This window comes from Callospermophilus lateralis, chromosome 3 (assembly GCF_048772815.1).
Source record: "Callospermophilus lateralis isolate mCalLat2 chromosome 3, mCalLat2.hap1, whole genome shotgun sequence".
Lineage (NCBI taxonomy): Eukaryota > Metazoa > Chordata > Mammalia > Rodentia > Sciuridae > Callospermophilus > Callospermophilus lateralis.
Genome location: NC_135307.1, coordinates 177,711,984 through 177,731,986, shown reverse-complemented (window position 1 = coordinate 177,731,986; position 20,003 = coordinate 177,711,984). Strand labels below are relative to the sequence as shown.

Sequence of the window (20,003 nt, the reverse complement as noted above, 5' to 3'; positions counted from 1 at the left end):
AGCCTCACCTACAAGGTAGAAACCACTACTAGCACCAAGGAGAAGCAAATCATTTAAAGAAACTGTACAAGAACAAATAAAAGGTCTGGGGTTGTGGCTCAAGGTGTTGTGTTCGATCCTCAGCATCATATAAAAACAAATAAATAAATAAATAAAGCAAAGGTATTGTGTCCAACTACCGACTAAATAAATAAATAAATAAATAAAATAAAGAACCATACAAGTCTTGATCAGAATACTGCCACACCTTGGGGAGGGACTGTGGCTCATGAGGGAAAGGAGAGCAGAGGGGCTGACGGCTTACCACAGCAGCAGATCCTGGGTCATCCAGCCTCCATTTGACTCCCAGAGCAAAGAGAAGGACTGCTGATAATCCAGGTCATGAAGCACCCCCTTCGCCCCCCCAACCCTTGCCAGCGCTTCTTTGCACAGCCTCAGCTCTCTTTAGTTTTGTAGCTTATCATTCAAACCTAGCCAAGTTCTCCCAACCACCCTGATCTTGCCATCTTGTGATCAAATACAAAATGACATTTTGGGGCATAACACACTATGGGCCAGGCCCTTTCTCAATGCTGGGCAGGGGCATCAGAAGTGGTAATCACTCTTTCCACAACCCCAAGACCAAGGCCATGCCTGTTCCCTAAAGAGAAAGACACTTGGCTGAAGTTGCTGAGGGAGCAGACCGGGGAAGGGGGGACAGGCGGAGGCGGCACCTCTGGTACTTCTACTTGGTTCCGAGGCTACAGGTGGGTAGGAAAGGCTTTACCAGGTATCATCGACAGGTTCTCAGTTAAAGATTTATTTATTCAAGTATCTGAAAACATTCTACAATGCAAACTGTTATCAGATGCTGCTTGTACTGTGCTAACGACCGCATACATACTGCCATACTGTTTTCAGAAGACTTGAAATGCCACTGATAGTTAAAAACTGTACACCTGATGGAGAACCGAGGAAGACAATTTAATGTTTCATCCCGATCCAGAGGTGCATCAAATTAAATGACAGCTCCACTCAGCAAACAGCTGTTACATGATGGTATCCAAGAAGAAAGTTGGTGATGGACAAATTCAGAAATGCTTCCCCCAAAGGCAGATGATTCTTTAAAAAGTTTCAGGTCATGACCCTTGCAGAAAACACTGACGCCCAACACACTGATTCTCGGTCCAGAAAACACGGGTCTTCCAGGTTCCATGTGGCTGGTGTGTCCCAATGATGATGTTTCTACTGTAATTAAGAGGGTCCTTTGGACTGGACAGGGAGCAGGTGGGAACTGTACACCTTCAGTCATAGTGAATGGCAGTGTAAAAGATGATCCAAATGACCTACAGGGAAGACAAACAATGTTGATGTGGCACACCTGGATCTACAGAGGCCTATAAGTCCACAAAATAACAATGTCAAATAAGAACGTGCACAGGGCACTCCCCAGGGGCTACCCAATGCATAAGACCTAAGTTATTTCATCAAAATCGGCTGTCTCAGATCACAGGACCGCTCCCTTATGCTCCAAAAGGGACCCTCTGAATAACCCCCTCCCCTCACCAAAGAGTGCCCTGAGCCCCAGAGAGTACTGTGGGGTATATAGGTGGAATTGATACAAGTAGAGCTGGACTACTAGCAGGTGCTCAATTTACTAACAAGTGTAAAAATAGCCTTCATACTTCCTTTCAACTCTCCGAACCTTTAAGAAAAACAGGATTTCCTGATGCCACCTCCCAAGAGATTTTTTTTTTATGTTTATTTTTTAGTTCCAGGTGGACACAATATCTTTGTTTTTAATACAGTGCTGAGAATCGAATCCAGTGCCTCACGCATGCTAGGCGTGCGCGCTACCACTTGAGCCACATCCCCAGCCCCCAAGAGATTTTATTGGTTTGGACCAGGGTCTGGACACAAGGGTAGGTGTATTAAAAAAAAAAAAAAAAAAAAAAAAAACCTTTGAATATATAATTCACATTCCAGGAAGTTTACTCTTTTTTTTTTTTTTTTTTAAAGCATACAGTTCAGAGGTTTTTAGTATATTCATGAAGTTGTGTAGACATCCTCACTAACTGATCCCAAAATAACTCTCCAAAAAGAGCCTGTTCCCATGATTAGTTATTACTTCCTATTTCTCGCTCACCTCAGCCTCTGGTAACCACTAATCTATTTTCTGTCTCTATGGACTTGCCTATTTTGGACAAGTCACATAAATGGTATCATACAATAAATATGGTCTTCTGTCCGGATTCTTCCACTTAGCTTTGTTTTTAAGACTCATCCATGATGTGTACTACACATCAGGACTTATTTCCGTTTCATGGTCGAATTAACATTCTGCATGTTTTAGCTGTTATAAATGTTCTAAATAATAATGTCATATATATTTTTAAATGTTTCCCAGTTTATCATATGTAGCCAAGGTTGAGAATCAGATGCAGAAGCAGACAATGGGTCCTAGATTTACACTTTCCGGGAGACTGTATAGCATCCACATCACATCACAGGGACAACCTGGCTCAAACATGTCCTCCAACTTCAGGAATCTTGAAAAATGGCACCTCAGTTGCGCACAGTGGCATACACCTATAATGCCTGTTCTTGGGAGGTTGAGACAAGATTATAAGTTCAAGGCTAATTTTGGCAATATAGTGATGTCCTGTCTCAAAAAAAAAAAAAAAAAAAAAGGCTGGGGGGGCTGGGGATGTGGCTCAAGCAGTAACGTGCTCGCCTGGCACACGCAGGGTGCTGGGTTCAATCCTCAGCACCACATAAAATAAAAAAATAAAGATGTTGTGTCCACTGAAAACTGAAAAATAAATATTAAAAAAGTTCTTTCCCTCTCTCTTAAAAAAAAAAAAAGGCTGGGGAACTGGGGATGTAGCCAGTGGTAGAGTGCCCTAGTACTTCAGGGAAAAAAAAAGATGGCCCCCCAACCGTAGTACAACTTAACTGGTTGGCTCTATAAGAATGGTATCTCAGGAAATGAATAGAACCTGCTCTAAAACTTCCAGCTACATACCATGAACAAGGCAAAAGATGTCATAAATCCTTCTTTTGTTAGCTCCCAGGTGCCACCATATTCTTCTTCATCGATCTGTAGATAGTTACTGAAGTAGAGGTACAGGACTCCTGCATTGATCAGGCAGAATCTGGAATGAGGGAAGACAGGCACCAAACACAAGCTTAAGCTTAGAAGACTCAAAGCTCCCACCAGCAATGTTCAGCTGCTAGAGCACTCACTGTGTTCCACAGCTAGTGTTTATGTCTCTTACCACCAGGCAGGAATGACCTGGATAGAAACAAGTTTTGGGCTCAGGAAAACCAGTTCAACTCGTTTTCCTTCATTGTTATGAGAACTGTGTAAGGCTCTTAATATCTGTAAAATGGGGATGCTGAAAAGTATGTGGCAGGGACAAGCAAAATACTACTTTAAAATGCCTAGACCCTCAGTGGAGCTGCCCACCTAACTAGGCTAGAGATGCAAAAAAAAGACTATTTTTAGTTGCCCAGAAAACACAAAAATTAAAAAAATTTAAAGTAGGGGTTGGGAATGTAGCTAAGTGGTAGAGTGCTTATCTAGTAGGCATGAAGCCCTATGTTTGATCCCCGACACTGCAAAACAATGAAAATTCAAAGTATACAGAAGTTTTCCAAGCCTCCTCCTCCTCCCAAAGCAAAACATAATGACTTATACCAGATGTGGGCCTTCACATGACTCCAGATGAGGGGTGGCTATGGGATAAATGGTAAGCTGCTGCTTCATGTCCTCACTGCACAAGGAGCAGCACATGTTCCCTGCACTGTTCCCTAGGGCAGATATTTGGGATGTCTACCACCTGCTGCTGGTTTTGATGCACAGGTGATTACAGTAGCTCTTGCTCTATTAGGAGCCTAAGAACAGCAACTAGAGTGGAGCTGAAACCAGTGGTTTGTTAACAACCCCAAGAAAGTCTCTGACCCCCAAAATATATTTCACCAATACAGGAATTAGAATGAAGTGAGCAGAAAAAATATGACCGATCTTATCTCTTGTTTTCTTCCCCCAACCCAGTACCGGGGATTGAACCCAGCAGCACTCTACCACTGAGCTACATTCTCAACCCTTTTTATCTTTTATATGAGACAGAGTCTAAGATGCCCAGGCTGGCCTGGGATGGTAGGCGGTTCCGTCGTGCCTGGCTTCATCTCTTGTTTTCACAAAATTTTTCTACCTTTCTTGTGATCTTTAAGTTACTTAATTGAATTTAATGGGGGATCATGTGCCTCAAGTCACATCCCTTCTGAAGACAGAGATAAAAAATGCAATGGTTGGGGTGTAGCTCAGTGGTAAAACAAGTATTTAGCATGTGTAAGGCCCCAGGTTCCATCACCAGAGCCAAAAGAAAAAAGCAGAAGCCAGGTTCTGTGGTGCACATATGCCTGTAATCCCAACAGCTCAAGAGGCTGAGAAAGAACTGCAAGTTCAAAGCCAGCCTCAGCAACTCAGTGAAGCCCTGTCTCTAAGTAAAATACAAAATAGGGCTGGGGATGTGGCCCAATGGTCAAGAGGCCCTGAGTTCAATCCCGGGTACAAAAAAAAAAAAAAAGCAAGCAGAGAGAATTGGATCCCCCCAAGGGATGAACTGTGCACTGGTGTAAGGCAGTACAATGGTGCCTGACAAGTGTAAACTGGCTAATGAAGGGTGAGGAGACCCTGAGGCTGAGCAACGATGGGTAGGTGGGGTGTGCAGATTCAAGAGTCTAGTTTGAACAGTGAGTGAAAGGAACAGGGGTAGGAAAGACTGATGTAGGCATGTACTCAGATTTCAGGACAGGAGGGCAAATACAGTTTGAGGACAGGGTCTGTGCAGTTAGCTGAATGAGGAGGTAAAAAGGGCCAAAGGCTTTAAGCCTAAAGGCCTGGGGAGTACAATGGTTTCAATAACATCACCAGGGAGTCAGAAGGAACAGAGGTTTTTCTTGGACTTCAAAATATAGTTGTTGCCTTGGCCATGTTGTGGACACATACTTATCACCTGCCAGAAATCTTGAGACCCAGCCAAATCTGTTTACCTTCCTTTGATAACTTCATTTTGGACAGACTGACTAAGTGGTTCTAGTTGGAGACTACAGATAGAAGTTCAGGTTCAGACAAAAGCTGGTCTGGAGAAGAACTGTGGAGCCAAGGAGTAAGGATAGTGAGAGAGAGAAAAGGGCTGACAGGCCCTGCCCTCCTGGGATTAATATTAAGTAGAAATTGAAGTCACAGAAATAAAGACACTTAAATCCAATATTTGGTGGTCAAGGGAGAAGAGTAAGAAAGGTCAAAAGTTTAAGGCCTGTCTGGGTAACTTAATAAGACTCTGCCACAAAATAAAAGGACTAGGGATATAGCTCAGTGGGTAAAGCGCTTGCCTTGCATGCACAAGGCCCTGATTCAATACCCAGCACTACAAAGTAATTAATTAATTAAAAAGGGCCGGGATATAGGGCTCCTGAGTTCAATCCCCAGTACCAAAAGAAAAAGGACTAAAAGGACCCATACTAAGCTTTAAGGATGAGTATAATTTGTTTTATAAATGAAGGAGAGTTGCACAACAACTGTGAAGACAAAGAAATTAATGTATCAGATAGGGGCTGAGAAAAGAACATGAAAAAAACTTTCACATTTTTAAAAAAAATTCTATCCTAGGGCTGGGGGTGTAGCTCCATGGTAGAGCACTTGCCTAGCTTGTGTGAAGCCCTAAATTGGATTCCCAACAGTGTGAAAACAAATTTAAAAAGTAAGATTAAAAGTCTTCCCTTGGCTGGGCACAGTGTGGCGCACACCTGTAATCCCAGAAACTAGGAAGGGGGAGGGGGGCGGAGGCAGGAGGATTGTGAGTTCAAAGCCAGCCTTAGCAAAGGTGAGACGCTAGGCAACTCAGTGAGACCCTGTCTCTAAATATAATACAAAATAGGGCTGAGAATGTGGTTCAGTGGTTGAGTGCCCCTGAGTTCAATCTCCAGTACCAAAAAAAAAAAAGAGTCAATGGAATTCGTTTAACTCCAGCTACTAAGGAGGCAGAGGAAGGAGGATCACAAGTTCAAGGCCAGCCTCAGCAACTTAGTATGACACTGTAAACAATAAAAAGGGCTGATGATGTAGCTCAGTGATAGAGGACCCCTGGTTTGAACCCCAGTAGTAGGAGGGAAAAAAAATTTTTTTTGAAGAAGCATTCACTGAGCATCTATTTTCATGTGCCAAGCTCTAGGAGAGACCCAGAGGTAGAAGGCAATGGGCACTATTCCTCTCTGATAATGCAAAACCTCAGCAGGCAAAGCAAAACTGCTACCTCTCAGGCAAATTATAAATAAGGAGACCAAGGAAATGGTTTTATATTAACTGGCTCTAACTGGAGGCTACAACAGAATAAAATGAAGAGCAGCAAGCTGGGGTCTGGATAGAGGGCAGTTAAGCAGGAAGGAAAGAAGGTCACCAGAAATGAGCAACAGGGCCATCCTGCCCTAAACCAAAGCAGCTGGGTCAAACAAATAGAGAAGGAGATGTAGGGAAAAATCAAAGTACTTGGCTCTTTCAATGAGCAGGGGGAAAGTTGCCAACCAAAAAGAGGGAAGAGATTTGTCTGGGGTGAGAGAAACTGGCTCTGGCTAAACAGTGTGGGACTGAATCCTAGAAAACAGGAGTCCTGGAAGAGTGGAACCATGCACTATGGTGAGCCACTCCCATGCATCTTGTTTCCTGTTCTCTCAACAGGTGTTTCTTTTCTTTTCTTTCTTCCTTCCTTCCTTTCTCTCTCTCTCTTCTTTCTTTCTTTTTTTTTTAAATACTAGGAATTAAACCCAGAGGCACTTAACCACTGAGCCACATCCTCAGCCCTTATTTTGAGACAGGGTCTCCCCAGGTTGTTTAGGGCCTTGCTGAGCTGCTAAGGCTTGCTTTGAACTCATGACCCTCCTGCCTCAGCCTTCTGACCTGCTGGGATTTCAGGCGTGCACCACTGTGGCCAATTCAGGTCATGTTTTACCACTCTTCTTGAAGCTAGTCATGTACCAGTGGCACTGAAATAGTCATGGAGTGCCTGTGATGTACCCAAACATGACATTTAGCAATTCACTTGCATAATCTCATTTATTTATTATTTATCTCTCTTATTGCCTTCCTTTTACTGAAGAGGAAACAGATTTAGAAAGGTAAGCTCTAAATTATGTATTATGAAAGTGGCAGACCTAGAACTTAGAACAATTTGTAAGCCTTAAACTACATGCTGCTCCAGATAGTGTGATGGAATCTCATGTTGCCCTAATCCATCCTGTCTAGGATACTCCCTTTGTCTACCATATCCACACAGTATATGCTACCTAGGCACTCAGGCACTCACTCAGTAGGCATCTTGGTTATCAGATTGACTGTGGCAGTATGGCAGTGTTTGTATTCAAGTAACCATAATTTTACTTACTAATGGCCCCCAAAATGAAGAAACAGTGATGCTGGCAATTTGGACATGCCAAAGAGAAGCCATAAAGTGCTTTCTTTAAACATAATCTAACATTATCACTGGAAGATAATGAATACATTACAATAAGATATTTTGAAAAAGAGAGGAAGAGACCACATTCACATAACTTTTATTACAACATATTGTTATAATTTGTTGTTTTATTTTTAGTTGTTAATCTCTCATTCTGCCTAATTTATAAACATCATCATAAATATATAAGTATAGGAAAAAACAATATACATATAGCATTCAGTGCTTTTCATAGTTTCAGGCATCTACTGGAGGTCTTGAAATATATCCCATCTGGATAAGGGGGATACATTTCTTTTGGATTATCTTTTTCAGTACCAGGAACTGAACCCAGGGCACTTAACCACTGAGCCATATTCTCAGTCCTTTTTTGTATTTTATTTAGAGACAGGGTCTCACAGAGTTGCTCAGGGCCTTGCTAAGTTGCTGAGGCTGGCTTTGAACTTGTGATCCTCCACCTCAACCTCCCAAGCGGCTGAGATTACAGCATGCACCAACACGCCTGGCTCTTTGGGGTTATTTTCTGAGAAAACAGAAATGGGATTAATGCCACTGTGCCTGGCTATATTTCTATTTTTTTTTTTTTTAAAAGAAACTTGTAGGGCTGGGGATGTGGCTCAAGCGGCAGTGCGCTCGCCTGGCATGCGTGCAGCCCGGGTTCGATCCTCAGCACCACATACAAACAAAGATGTTGTGTCCGCTGAAAACTAAAAAAAATAAAATAAAATAAACATTTAAAAAAAAAAAAAAAGAAAGAAAGAAAGTTGCAGCGGAACCTTTAGGTTGGGGGATCAGGTGCCACTCAGCTGCAAGTTTTTTTTTTTTTAAGAGAGAGAGAATTTCAATATTTATTTTTCAGTTTGAGCCACATCCCCAGCCCTATATTTCTATTTGAATGTTTGAAATGTATTTCATCCCTTATACCCCAAAGAAAAGGAATCGTAAGAAATAGGCTACCCTGAAACAACCACTGTGGTTTTCCATGGGAACAGGACACTTATATTGCCTGTATGAAAAGAAAAAAAGGTAAGATCCTCCATTTCAACAATAGATTGCCCAGGATTCATACTGGTGTTTACTTTCTTTCTTTCTTTTTTTTTTTTAAGGTGCTTGGGATCAAATTTAGGGCCTTGCTTATGCTGGAAAGTGTTCTATCTCTGTGCTACATCCCTGAACTCCCTATGATTCATATCTTAAGACAACTACCACACATCTTTTTAATTCAATCTGAGCACATAGACTTACTTTTATTAGCTTATTAACAAACCGAGCCATGACAAGGGGCCGGTGTCAAGTGTGCTGCCACTGGCCAGAGGAGCACAAAACCTGTAAGGTGCAGGGTGCAATGGTGCACACCTGTACAACCAGTTATGCAAGAGGTTGATGCAGAAGGATCAAAGTTCAAGGCCAGCCTGGACAACTTATCGAAACCCTGTCTCAAAATAAAAAAAATAAAAAAGGGTGGGGATATAGCTCCAGTGGTAGATGCTTGCCTCATAAGAGCAAGGTCCTGGGTTTGATCTGAAGTAACACACACACACACACACACACACACACACACATTCCCAAGTAGCAATGGCCCTTTCTATAAAAGGAAACAAAACCTCTATTTAAATAGAAATATAGCCAGGCACAGTAGCATATACCTTTAATCCCAGGCCCTCAGGAGGCTGATGCAGGAGGACTTCAAGTGCCAGGCCAGCTGTGACAACTTAGCAAGTGTGTCAAGTGTGCTGCCACTGGTCAGAGGAGCACAAAACCTGTAGGGTGCAGTGGTGCACACCTGTACAACCAGTTATGCAAGAGGTTGATGCAGAAGGATCACAAGTTCAAAATAAAAAATAAAAGGACTGGGGATGTAGCTCAAAGGTAAGAGACATCCCCTAAGTTCAATCTCCAATACCAATAAATAAATAAATAAGGAAATGTAACCAAGCTGGATGGTATACACTTGTAATCCTGGCTACTCAGAGGAGGCTGGGGCAAGAGGACTGCAAGTGTAAGGCTAACCTTAAACTCAGGAAGACCCTGTCTTAAAAAAATAAAAAAGTGTGGGGAGGGGGTGTGCTGTTGCTGGTGCTGCTAGGGATGCAGTTAGTTCAGTGGTAAAGTGCTCCTGGGTTTAATCCCCAGTATGAAAGAGGGTGGTGGTGGTGGGGGAAACAAACCATAAAAATGCAAGACTTGGGCTGGGGTTGTGGCTCAGAGGTAGAGCGCTGACCTAGCACATGCAAGGCTCTGGTTCAAACCTCAGCACCACATAAAAATAAATTTTTTGGGGCTGGGGATGTGGCTCAAGCGGTAGCGCGCTCGCCTGGCATGCGTGCGGCCCGGGTTCGATCCTCAGCACCACATACAAACAAAGATGTTGTGTCCGCTGAAAACTAAAAAATAAATATCAAAACTCTCTCTCTTTCTCTCTCCCTCTCTCTAAAAAAAAATAAATAAATAAATAAATAAATTTTTTAAAGGTATTGTGTCCAAATACAACTAAAAATTAAATATTTTAAAAAATGTAAGACTTACCCTGCAATTCCCAAGAAACCTCTCAATGGTAAAACTCCCCAAATGACACCCAGCACCACAGCGATGATCTGTCGGAACCAGTAGATCACATCTAAAAATTCATCCTGTAGAAAAAACAAATAATGCATCCATTATCTGAAGTGGTGCCATAGCTATAAGTGGAGAAACAAACAAACAAAAAAACTTTCTGCTAAACACATCTTTCAGGGAATGGTATGTAATTCCTGCATCACCTCTTATGTACACTAAAATGTGGCAGGAAAAAATATAGACATCTTAAGTGATTACTTCCAGAGCCTGTGCTCTACATTAAAATTCTAAAGGTCATTTGCTTTTTTTTTTTTTTTTTTTTTTTAAAGCTGTATAAATAAAATAACTTGTAACAACACGGCTTTAATAATAATTGTGCTCCTGGCCACATGTAACTCTTAGCTGACCGGGAAGACCTACATAGTCCTTGGGTAGAAGAGCTATTAACCTAGTAAGTACCACCTTTTTATACATGGGATTTTTGAGTAAGTCACAGAAGAAAAGATCGGAAATAAAATTGTTGGAGGCAGATGACAGAATGTCTAAATTCCACAGAAGGAAACAGAAGACTTGGGTTTCTGAATTGCCCTAGATTTCAAAAACCAGTCCTTATACCAAGAAAGACAGAAATGACACAGCAGATCATCAAGAGACAGCAGATTTTGCAAGAGCTGGGCAGGGCTGGGGGCAGGACAAGGGCACCTTCGGAAGTGCCTACCATCCCCCCTTACCGGAACTCAAGGAAGGAAAACCCAACTTCAACAGTCCAGAAAAAAACAATGAAAAGACTGCAAATATAACATTTTTTTCAGACTACCTGGAATCAAGTTGTTTGTGATAGCCCCTCCAGATATATCATGGAGCAGAGTTAGGAAACATCCATTCAGCTTCTCTGTATGTGATCAGTAGAACATCCTGAAGCCCCAACCATTTATTACACATATCTGGTATTAATTCCTTTTTTTAAAAAAATAATTTTTTAAACATTTGTTTTTAGGTGTAGATGGACACGACCCAATGCCTTTATTTCTATGTGGTGCTGAGGATCGAACCCGGGTCCCACCCATGCTAGGCGAGAGCTCTACCGGTGAGCCACAACCCCAGCCCCCAATATATATATATATATATATTTAATTGTAAATGGACACAATACTATCTATCTATCTATCTATCTATCTATCTATGTCTTGGTGACCGAACCCAGTGCTCAGGCTTGCTAGGCAAGCTCTCTACTTTCCTCTTACACACTAACCCCAAAAAGTGATCGCAGACTCATACTCATTAAGGTATTAAGTATTTCTCACTCAACAATTAAGCCATAACAGCTCACCATTAAGCGCGCCTCAGTACGTTCTAAACTTTGATGCATCATGGCACGACCCACTTCAGTGACTGATTGAGTACTGGGGAATTATGCATGGAGAGTACCTGGCACAGGTAGTATTGAGGACTAGTTGGTACCGTTACTGTCTGTGCTAACTTTCTCAAGACTGAACTGGGAGTAAGAGGCGGAGGCTTAATCGAAGCTCATTCACGCCAAGCGGGCACTTGCCCTGCCAGCAGATGACAATTCTTCTGCCCCCATTTCACAACTCCCACGTGACCAGGCGGCTTCATCCAGAAGCGAGCCCTGCTGTCAAGCCCGTGCCCGCCAAGTTCGCCCCGGCAGCCTTGGGGCGCGGGCCCCACCATCCCACTCTATCGCGCCCGGCGGGGACAGGCCCAGGCCCACCATGCCGTCCCCTCGGCCCCAGCCGACTCCTCGAACCTGCGCCTTCGCCAGGCCCCCCCGCACCTTGTCCTCCCAGGCCGCGTCGCTCCGCAGCACTTTGCTCCAGACCGAGACTTTGAGGGCCCCGTTGGCCAGCTGCGGCTGAGGCGGCTCCTCCTTCCGCCGCCCGCCGCTCATCCTCCAGTCGCGCCGCCCGGGCCGGGCCTGGGGCGCGCGGGCCGAGCCAAAGGTAGTCGGAGTCTGATGTCGCGAGTCACGGCGCGCGGTGCGGCGGCGACAGCCGCAGGTTCAGCGGTGCGGTCCTACAGCGCGCTGCGAGTCCTCTCACTTAGCCAAGCTGCCGGGCTTTGCTCGCTCTACGGAGCAGGCGCCGCGGAGGGAGGGGCAGCGCCGCGCTTCATGCGCTCCCGTCGACGTGCTCACGCAGCCAATCGGGAAGCACGCAGTTGTCCGAGCGAAAGAACGGCCATCGCCTCGGCGCAGGCGCACTGCGCGAGGCGGAAGTGACGGAAAGCTTCCGTCCAACGCGCGGTAGGGTGAGAGGGAAGGGACAATACTTGCGGAGAGGCGTCACGAGAGCGCGGAGGCTCTGTGGAGATTGAGGAACCGCAACAGCGGAGAGAGCATAGGTTAGACATGAGCGTCGCCCTGTCAGTTACAGCTAGTCCCCTGAGCCACCGGCTGGAGCGGCCCTGTCTTTCCTGGGGCGGCCTTGCCACCCTCCCGCCTGCAGAACCGAGATCTTACCCCCCTGGGAGTCCCACGCTGCCCTCGGGATCATTCTTCCCTGAACCTGCAAGTTCTGCAGGACCTTGTTCAAGATGTTAACTCTTAGTTGTGACAGCTTAGCGTCTTAACTTGCCCGGCACCTTCTGTTGGCAAATGTGAACCCTCAGACTCCAAGAGAGGAAATAATTTCTAAGGCAAATTGGAACAAGCTGAGATCTCTTCGGGGATATAGGACGGAGAAGACACTTTATTAGGTATCAGGATATCTGACTGTTCATCTATTGTGCCCTCTCTACGTGCTACTTCACAAAGTGTATTTCTGACCAGCAGCAGCTGCGCCTAAATCTAAATTTCTGATTTAGACCTACTCAATCAGAAATTCTGGGAATGGGTCCCTTATCGAAAGTATCGGTGTTTTAACAAGCCCTGCAGGTGGTGCCACGCACAGTGTGCGATGAAGTGAATTGAGAGATCAAGACACATCACTTCTGTGCAGTGGGTTTATATAGGCCAAGTAACTTGCCTGGAATCTCTCTCAGTCGTTGGATCTGATTAAAATCTGCCCTCTTAACTCTTTTTTTTTTTTTTTTTTTTTTTTTGTACCAGGGATTGAACCCAGGACGCTTAACTCCAGCCCTTTTTTATATTTTTTTTAAAAAATTTTAAAATTTTTTTTTAGTTGTCGACGGACCTTTATTTTTGTTTATATACTATGCTGAGAATTGAACCAGTGCCTCACAAGTGCTAGGCAAGCCCTCTACCACTGAGCTACAACTCCAGACCCCTTTTCTATGCTTTATTAGAGACAAGGTCTCGCTAAGTTGCTTAGGGCCTTGCTACATTGCTGAGGCTGGATTTGAATTTGCAATCTTCCTGCCTCAGCCTTCTGAGTCGCTGGGATTACAGGTGAGGTGTCCAGCTCCTTATAACTCTTTTTTTTTTTTTTTTTTTTTTTGATAGGTGGACACAATAGCTCTATTTATCTATTTATTTTTTTAAAGTTTTTTTAGGTGTAGTTGGACACAATGCCTTTATTTAATTAATTTATTTTCATGTGGTACTGAGGATTGAACTCAAGGCCTCACACTTGTTAGGGAAGTGCTCTACCACTGAGGTACAGCCGCAACCCTCCTCAACTCTTAAAAGAGTTAAGGTGGCCCACGCTTGTAATCCCAATGGCTCAGGAGACTGAGACAGGAGGATCGTGAGTTCAAAGCCAGTGTCAGCAAAGGCGAGGCACTAAGCAACTCAGTGAGACCCTGTCTCTAAATAAAACACAAAATAGGGCTGGAGATGGGGCTCAGTGGTTGAGTGCCCCCTAGTTCAATTCCTGGTGCTTAAAAAAAAAAAAAAGACTTAAAATGAATAAGGTCAGAAAAGCCTTTGCCTTTGCTGCCCAGTATAGTGGCAGACACCTGTAATACCAGTGGCTCAGGAGGCTGAGATAGGAGGATCAGAAATTCAAAGCCAGCCTCAGCAATTTAGAGAGGCCCTAACAACTCAGGGAGACCCTGTCTCTGAATAAAATACAAAAAAGGATTGGGGATGTGGCAGTGTTTAAGCACCCCTAGGTTCAATTCCCAGTACCAAAAAAAAAAAAAAAAAAAAGCCTTTGCATACCTGTCAACATTCATCTGTAGTTAGGGCTTCACTTTAGGTGAACAACAGAATCTCCTACAAGAGCTTTTCCCAATATCTTATTTGATATTTTCCATTCCAGTCCTACTCCCAAGATTGAGTGAGGCTGGACCCCAAAGGTGATACACACTAACAGACTTTACTGTCTAGAACGGATGGAAGGGCCTTACCTTGATATGAATGTACAAACTTAGTACTAGTTTTCACATGAATCTTGTTCTTTCCAGCCCTTCCTTTTCTGAATCAATTCCCCTCTCATATGCAAAGTATAGCCTAACCAACTTGCTCTAGTTTGGAAGAGTATCATTGGTATAAACCTCTTTTACAGACTCCCTGGTGGCATGTAGTTCTGGCAACAAACTGATTATCATAGAAAGTTGAAAGAAAACCTAGCCCATGACCAGAAGCTAAGTTTTCACCCTATTTAGTCTAAAAGTGAAGATATGTAATGTGGAATCCGATCTGTGGGAGATTAGGGAAGACAGCTGTGAAGAAGAGGGAGGAGTACATTCAGGGAGATGAAACCATGTAGGCTAATGATAAGGAATGAAACCACAAGTAGGAAAAAGAGCAGGAAGACTCATGTAGAAGAATTTGGTTTTATCCCAAGGATTGAGGAAGCCACAGAAAGGATTTGAACAGGGGAAGTGATCAGGTTTGCAATGTAGAAAGATCACTGTGGGTCTGAGGATGTAGCTCTTTCCTAGCGCGTGTAAAGCCCAGGGTTCTTTCCCCAGTACAGCAGAAAAAGAAAAAGATCATCTGGCTGCTATTTGAGAGACTGGATCAGAGTGGGAGACTCCTTTAAGAGGCAATTAAAATCATTAGGTGAGAGTTTCTAGGACCCTGAAGATGCACAAAATTGTACTAAAAAGGAATTTTTGCTGCGTGTGGTAGCCCATACCTGTAATTCCAGCTACTTGGGAGGCTGAGACAAGAGGACCAAGAGTTCCAGGTCAGCCTCAGCAACTTATGAGGCTCTGTTTAAAAAAAGGGTGGAGGACCAGGCACAAGTACTTAAGTGGTTCAGCATTTGCCTAGCATACCAAGCTCCTGGCTTCAATCCCCAGATCTGCAAAAAAAAAAAGCCGGGTGAGATGGCTGTAACGCCAGCTACTCAGGAGGCTGAGGCAGGAGGACCACAAGTTTGAAACCAGCCTGGGCAACTTCATGATGCCCTATCACAAAATAGAATAAAAAGGACTGGTAGTATAGCTCAGTGGTAGAGCACTTGCCTAGCATTTGCAATACCCTGGGTTCAATCCTCAGTACTTGAAAAAAGAATTAGTTCTTTGGAGCTGAGGAAGATGTAGCTCAGTGGCTTATACAGCATGCCTGAGGGTTTGATTCCCCCGTACTGAAGGAAAAAAAAAAACTTATAAATTAAAAAAAATTTAAATTGTATGAAATATACATAACAAGTATATATATATATATATATATATATATATATATATATATATATATAATTTTAACAATTTTTAAATGTACATTTCAATGACTTTAAGTACATTTATTTCAGTTGGGTGTTGTGGTACACCACACCCGTGTTCCTAGGTACTGGGGCAGCTGAGGCAGGAGTATCTCAAATTCAAGACCTGCTTCAGCAACATAGTGAAACTCTGTTTCAAAATAAAAATAAAAAGAGTGCCTCTGAGTTGACCCCAGTACCGAGAAAAAAAAAAAAAAAAAAAAAGACAGTCATGGTGGTGCACACCTATAGTCTCAGCCACTCAGGAGGCTGAGGCAGGAGAATTACAAGTTTGAGGATTACAGTCTCGGAAACTTAGTGAAGCCGTAAGCAATTTAGGAAGATCCTATCTCAAAATAAAATTTCAAAAACAATTTAAAGGGCTGAGGATAGATCTCAATGGTAAAGCACCCCTGGGTTCAATTCTCAGTGCCAATAAATAAATAAATATAAAAAAATAGAAGTACATTTCTTTGTTGTGCAGTCATCACCACCATTCATTTCAGAACTTTCTCTTCTTGTGAAACCAACACTTCATATTCATTAAACAATGACTCTCCTTTCTCCAGCCCTTAACTGTCATTCTGCTTTCTGTGAATTTGACAACCAGATTTTTAAATTTTTAATTTGTTATACATGACAGCAGAATGCATTACAATTCACATTACACATATAGAGCATACTTTTTCATATCTCTGGTTGTACACAAAGTAGAGTCACACCACTCGTGTCTTCATACCTACTTAGGGTAATGATATTCATCTTATTCCCCAGTCTTTCCTTCCCTGGTACCCACTCCTTTCCCCCTCTCACCCCTTTGCCTTATCTAGAGTTCATCTAATCCTCCCATGCTCCCCCTTCCAACCCTACTATGAATCAATCTCTTTATTTATTTAATATTTATTTTTTAGTTTTCGGCGAACACAACATCTTTGTTTGTGGTGCTGAGGATCGAACCCGGGCCGCACGCATTTCAGGCGAGTGCACTACCGCTTGAGCCACATCCCCAGCCCCAAATCAGTCTCTTTATATCAGAGAAAACATTCAACATTTGGTTGTGGGGGAGTGGCTAATTTCACTTAGCATTATATTCTCCAACTCCATCCATTTACCTGCAAATGCCATGATTTTATTCTCCTTTAATGCCTAGTAATATTCCATTGTGTATATATACCACATTTTTTTTACTCATTCATCTACTGAAGAACATCTAGGTTGGTTCCACAATTTAGCTATTGTGAATTGGTGTGGTTATAAACATTGATGTGGCTGTGTTCCTATATTATGCTGTTTTTAAGTCCTTTGGGTATAGACTGAGGAATGGGATAGCTGGGTCAAATGGTGGTTCCATTCCCAGTTTTCCAAGGATTCTCCATACTGCTTTATATATTGGCTGCACCAATTTGCAGTTCCCCCAGCAATGTATGAGTGTGCCTTTTTCCCCATATCCTCACCAACACTTATTGTTGTTTGTATTCTTCATAGCTGCTATTCTGACTGGAGTGAGATGAAATCTTAGAGTAGTTTTGATTTGCATTTCTGTAATTGCTAGAGATGATGAGTATTTTTTTCATATATTTGTTGATTGACTGTATATCATCTGCTAAGAAGTGTCTTTTCAGTTCCTTGGCCCATTTATTGATTAGGTTATTTGTTTTATTGGTGTTGACATTTTTGAATTCTTGAGGTGGTGTACGCCTATAATCCCAGCAGTTCAAGAGGCTGAGACAGCCAGCCTCAGCAATGGTGAGGCACTAAGCAACTCAGTGAGACCCTATCTCTAAAAGGAATACAAAAAAGGGCTGGGGATGTGGCTCAGTGGCTGAGTACCCCTGAGTTTAATCCCCATTACAAATATATATATATTTGAGTTCTTTATATATCGTAGAGATTAGTGCTCTATCTGATATGTGTGTGGTAAAAATTTGCTCCCATTCTGCAGGCTCTCTATTCACCTGATTGTTTTTTTTGCTGAGAAGAAGCTTTTTAGTTTGAATTCATCCAATTTATGGATTCTTTTTTTTTTTTAAGAGAGGGAGAGAGGGAGAGAATTTTTTAATATTTATTTTTTAGTTTTTGGCGGACATAACATCTTTGTTTGTATGTGGTGCTGAGGATTGAACCCGGGCCACACGCATGCCAGGCGAGCATGCTACTGTTTGAGCCACATCCCCAGCCCCAATTTATGGATTCTTGTTTTTAATTTTTGCACTATAGGGGTCTTATTAAGGAAGTTGGTGCCTAATCCAACATGATGAAGATTTGGGCCTACTTTTTCTTTTAATAAGCACAGTGTCTCTGGTTTAATTCCTAGGTTCTTGATCCACTTTAAGTTGAATTTTGTGCATGGTGAGAGACAGGGGTTTAATTTCATTTTGTTGCATATGGATTTCCAGTTTCCCCAGCACCATTTGTTGAAGAGGCTATCTTTTCTCCAATGTATATTTTTGGCACCTTTGACAACCAGATTTTACCTAAGATAAGTATGGTCTGTCTGTCTCAGTCTCTCAGTATTGGAAATATTTTAATCCATGAACTCAGGATATCTTTCCATTTATTTGGTCATCTCTAATTTCTTTCAATGATTTTTATTTTAGTTTCCAGTTGGCAACTTGATTAATTTCTAAATGTTTTATTATTTTCTATGCTATTGTAAATGAAATTGTTTTCTTAATTTGCTTTTCAGATTATTCATTGTTAATGTCTAGAAACAACTTTTTTGGGGTGAGGTTTTGGAGATTGAACCCAGAAGTGCTTTACCACTAAGTCACATTCCCAGTCCTTTTTATTTTAAGACAGGGACTTGCTAAATTGCTTAGGGCATCACTAAATTGCTGAAGCTGGTTTTGAATTTGTAATCCTCCTACCTTAGCCTCCCAGATTGCTGGGATTACAGGTGTGCACCACCATACCCAGGGAAACACAACCAATTTTCTTGTGTTCACTCTATCCTGCAACTTTGCTGAATTTATTTATTAGTTCCAACAGTTGTTAGGTGGAATCTTTAGAATTTTCTACATGTAAGATCACATCATCTTTGAAAATAGAGAACTTATACAGGAAAAACAAAACACATTATTTTTGTGTGATATTTATTCTGTCTTTTTTATGCTACATTGTTAAGTCTGACTTTAACCTCTGAGATTGCTTTTTATTTATTTATTTATTTTTTAATATTTAATTTTTAGTTGTAGTTGGACACAACACCTTTATTTCACTTGTTTATTTTTGTGTGGTGCTGAGGATCCAACCCAGGGTCTCGCACGTTTTGAGAAGAGCGCTCTACCGCTGAGCCACAACCCCAGCCCCACTGACCTTGATTTTTAAATTAAATTTTTATTTATGGGCTTGGGCTGTAGTTCAGTGGCAGAGCACTTGCCTGGCATACCTGAGGTACTGGGTTTGATCCTCAGCACCACATAAAAATAATCAAATAAAATAAAGGCATTCTGTTCAACCACAACTACAAAAAAAAAATTATTTACATGGGAAGTTACAAATTTATAGTATGAAGGATCCTTACTTAGATCCTGCAGTGCAGTACAAGGTCACACAGCAAGTTAGAGGTTAAATAGACATCTGAAACCTGAGCTGTTTCTCTGCTTAGCTTTCTAGGAGTAGACAAAGCCTAGCTGGCAGCCTTGCCTAAAAGGTATTTATGGGACTCAGAATTGTTCCCTTTCTGTTTTCACCCAAACCTTTCCTTATCTTAGGATGTGGAGAATCTGGCTAAATCCCAGTGTATCCATCTGGTTAAAATAAATATCTTGGGTGGTCTAAAATGGAAAAGAACTTGGTGAAAAGTCAGTTTTGGAAGTGGGAGACATATTTGGAAGTAGGACACATTTTGTCTCAATGAGGTGTGGGATTTTTTTAGCACCAGTTGAACACATGGTCTCAGCCTCATGGCTGAGTATTTCCTCCCAGCTGAATTCTTTTATATCACTGCCAGCTGCTTGTGGTAGGGTTTGGGGAGGAAGGTATTCTCTGAAAGGTAAGACCCTGGCCCCCGACAGACACTGATGGATCCCAGAAATCAGTGGTCCAGGAGGATAACTACCAGCTGTTGTTGTGAAGTAGAGGTCTAACTGCATATCCTGTTTTGTTTTTCTTTAAGTGACCCATGAAAATACACAGAATGTTTTGTTTTAATGTGATACTGGGGATACAACTCAGGGACATTCTACTAATGAGCTACATCCTCAGGCCTTTTTTTAAGATATAGTCTTGCTAAATTGCCCAGACTGTCCTGGAACTTGCAGTCCTCCTGCCCAGCCTCCAGAGTAACTGGGATTATAGCTACCGCATCTGGCTCAAAATACATTTTAAAAACTTGTTACCTACATGGGACTGTTATTAGAAAGGTGGGTCATGTGTCCAG

At 42.4% G+C, this 20,003-nt stretch overlaps 1 protein-coding gene across 1 annotated transcript; it reads right to left on the bottom strand.

Moving 5' to 3' along the window:
• Nucleotides 1-1,129: 1,129 nt before the first annotated feature.
• Nucleotides 1,130-12,179, bottom strand: Rab5if (RAB5 interacting factor). Its single transcript, XM_076851809.1, has 4 exons — nt 11,848-12,179; nt 10,023-10,126; nt 3,005-3,134; nt 1,130-1,325 (listed from the first exon to the last, which is right to left on the bottom strand). The coding sequence occupies exons 1-4, from the start codon at nt 11,959-11,961 to the stop codon at nt 1,284-1,286; spliced, it is 390 nt and encodes a 129-aa protein (XP_076707924.1). The 5' UTR covers nt 11,962-12,179; the 3' UTR covers nt 1,130-1,283.
• Between the last annotated feature and the right edge of the window lie 7,824 nt (nt 12,180-20,003).

Coding starts and splice junctions, on each gene's coding strand:
- Rab5if (XM_076851809.1), bottom strand. CDS start 11,961: ATGAGCGGCGGGCGGCGGAAGGAGGAGCCGCCTCAGCCGCAGCTGGCC. Junction 3,135..10,022: donor GGTTTCTTGGGAATTGCAGG/GTAAGTCTTACA, acceptor CCCTCATTCCAG/ATTCTGCCTGATCAATGCAG. Junction 1,326..3,004: donor CATCTTTTGCCTTGTTCATG/GTATGTAGCTGG, acceptor TCTTCCCTGTAG/GTCATTTGGATCATCTTTTA.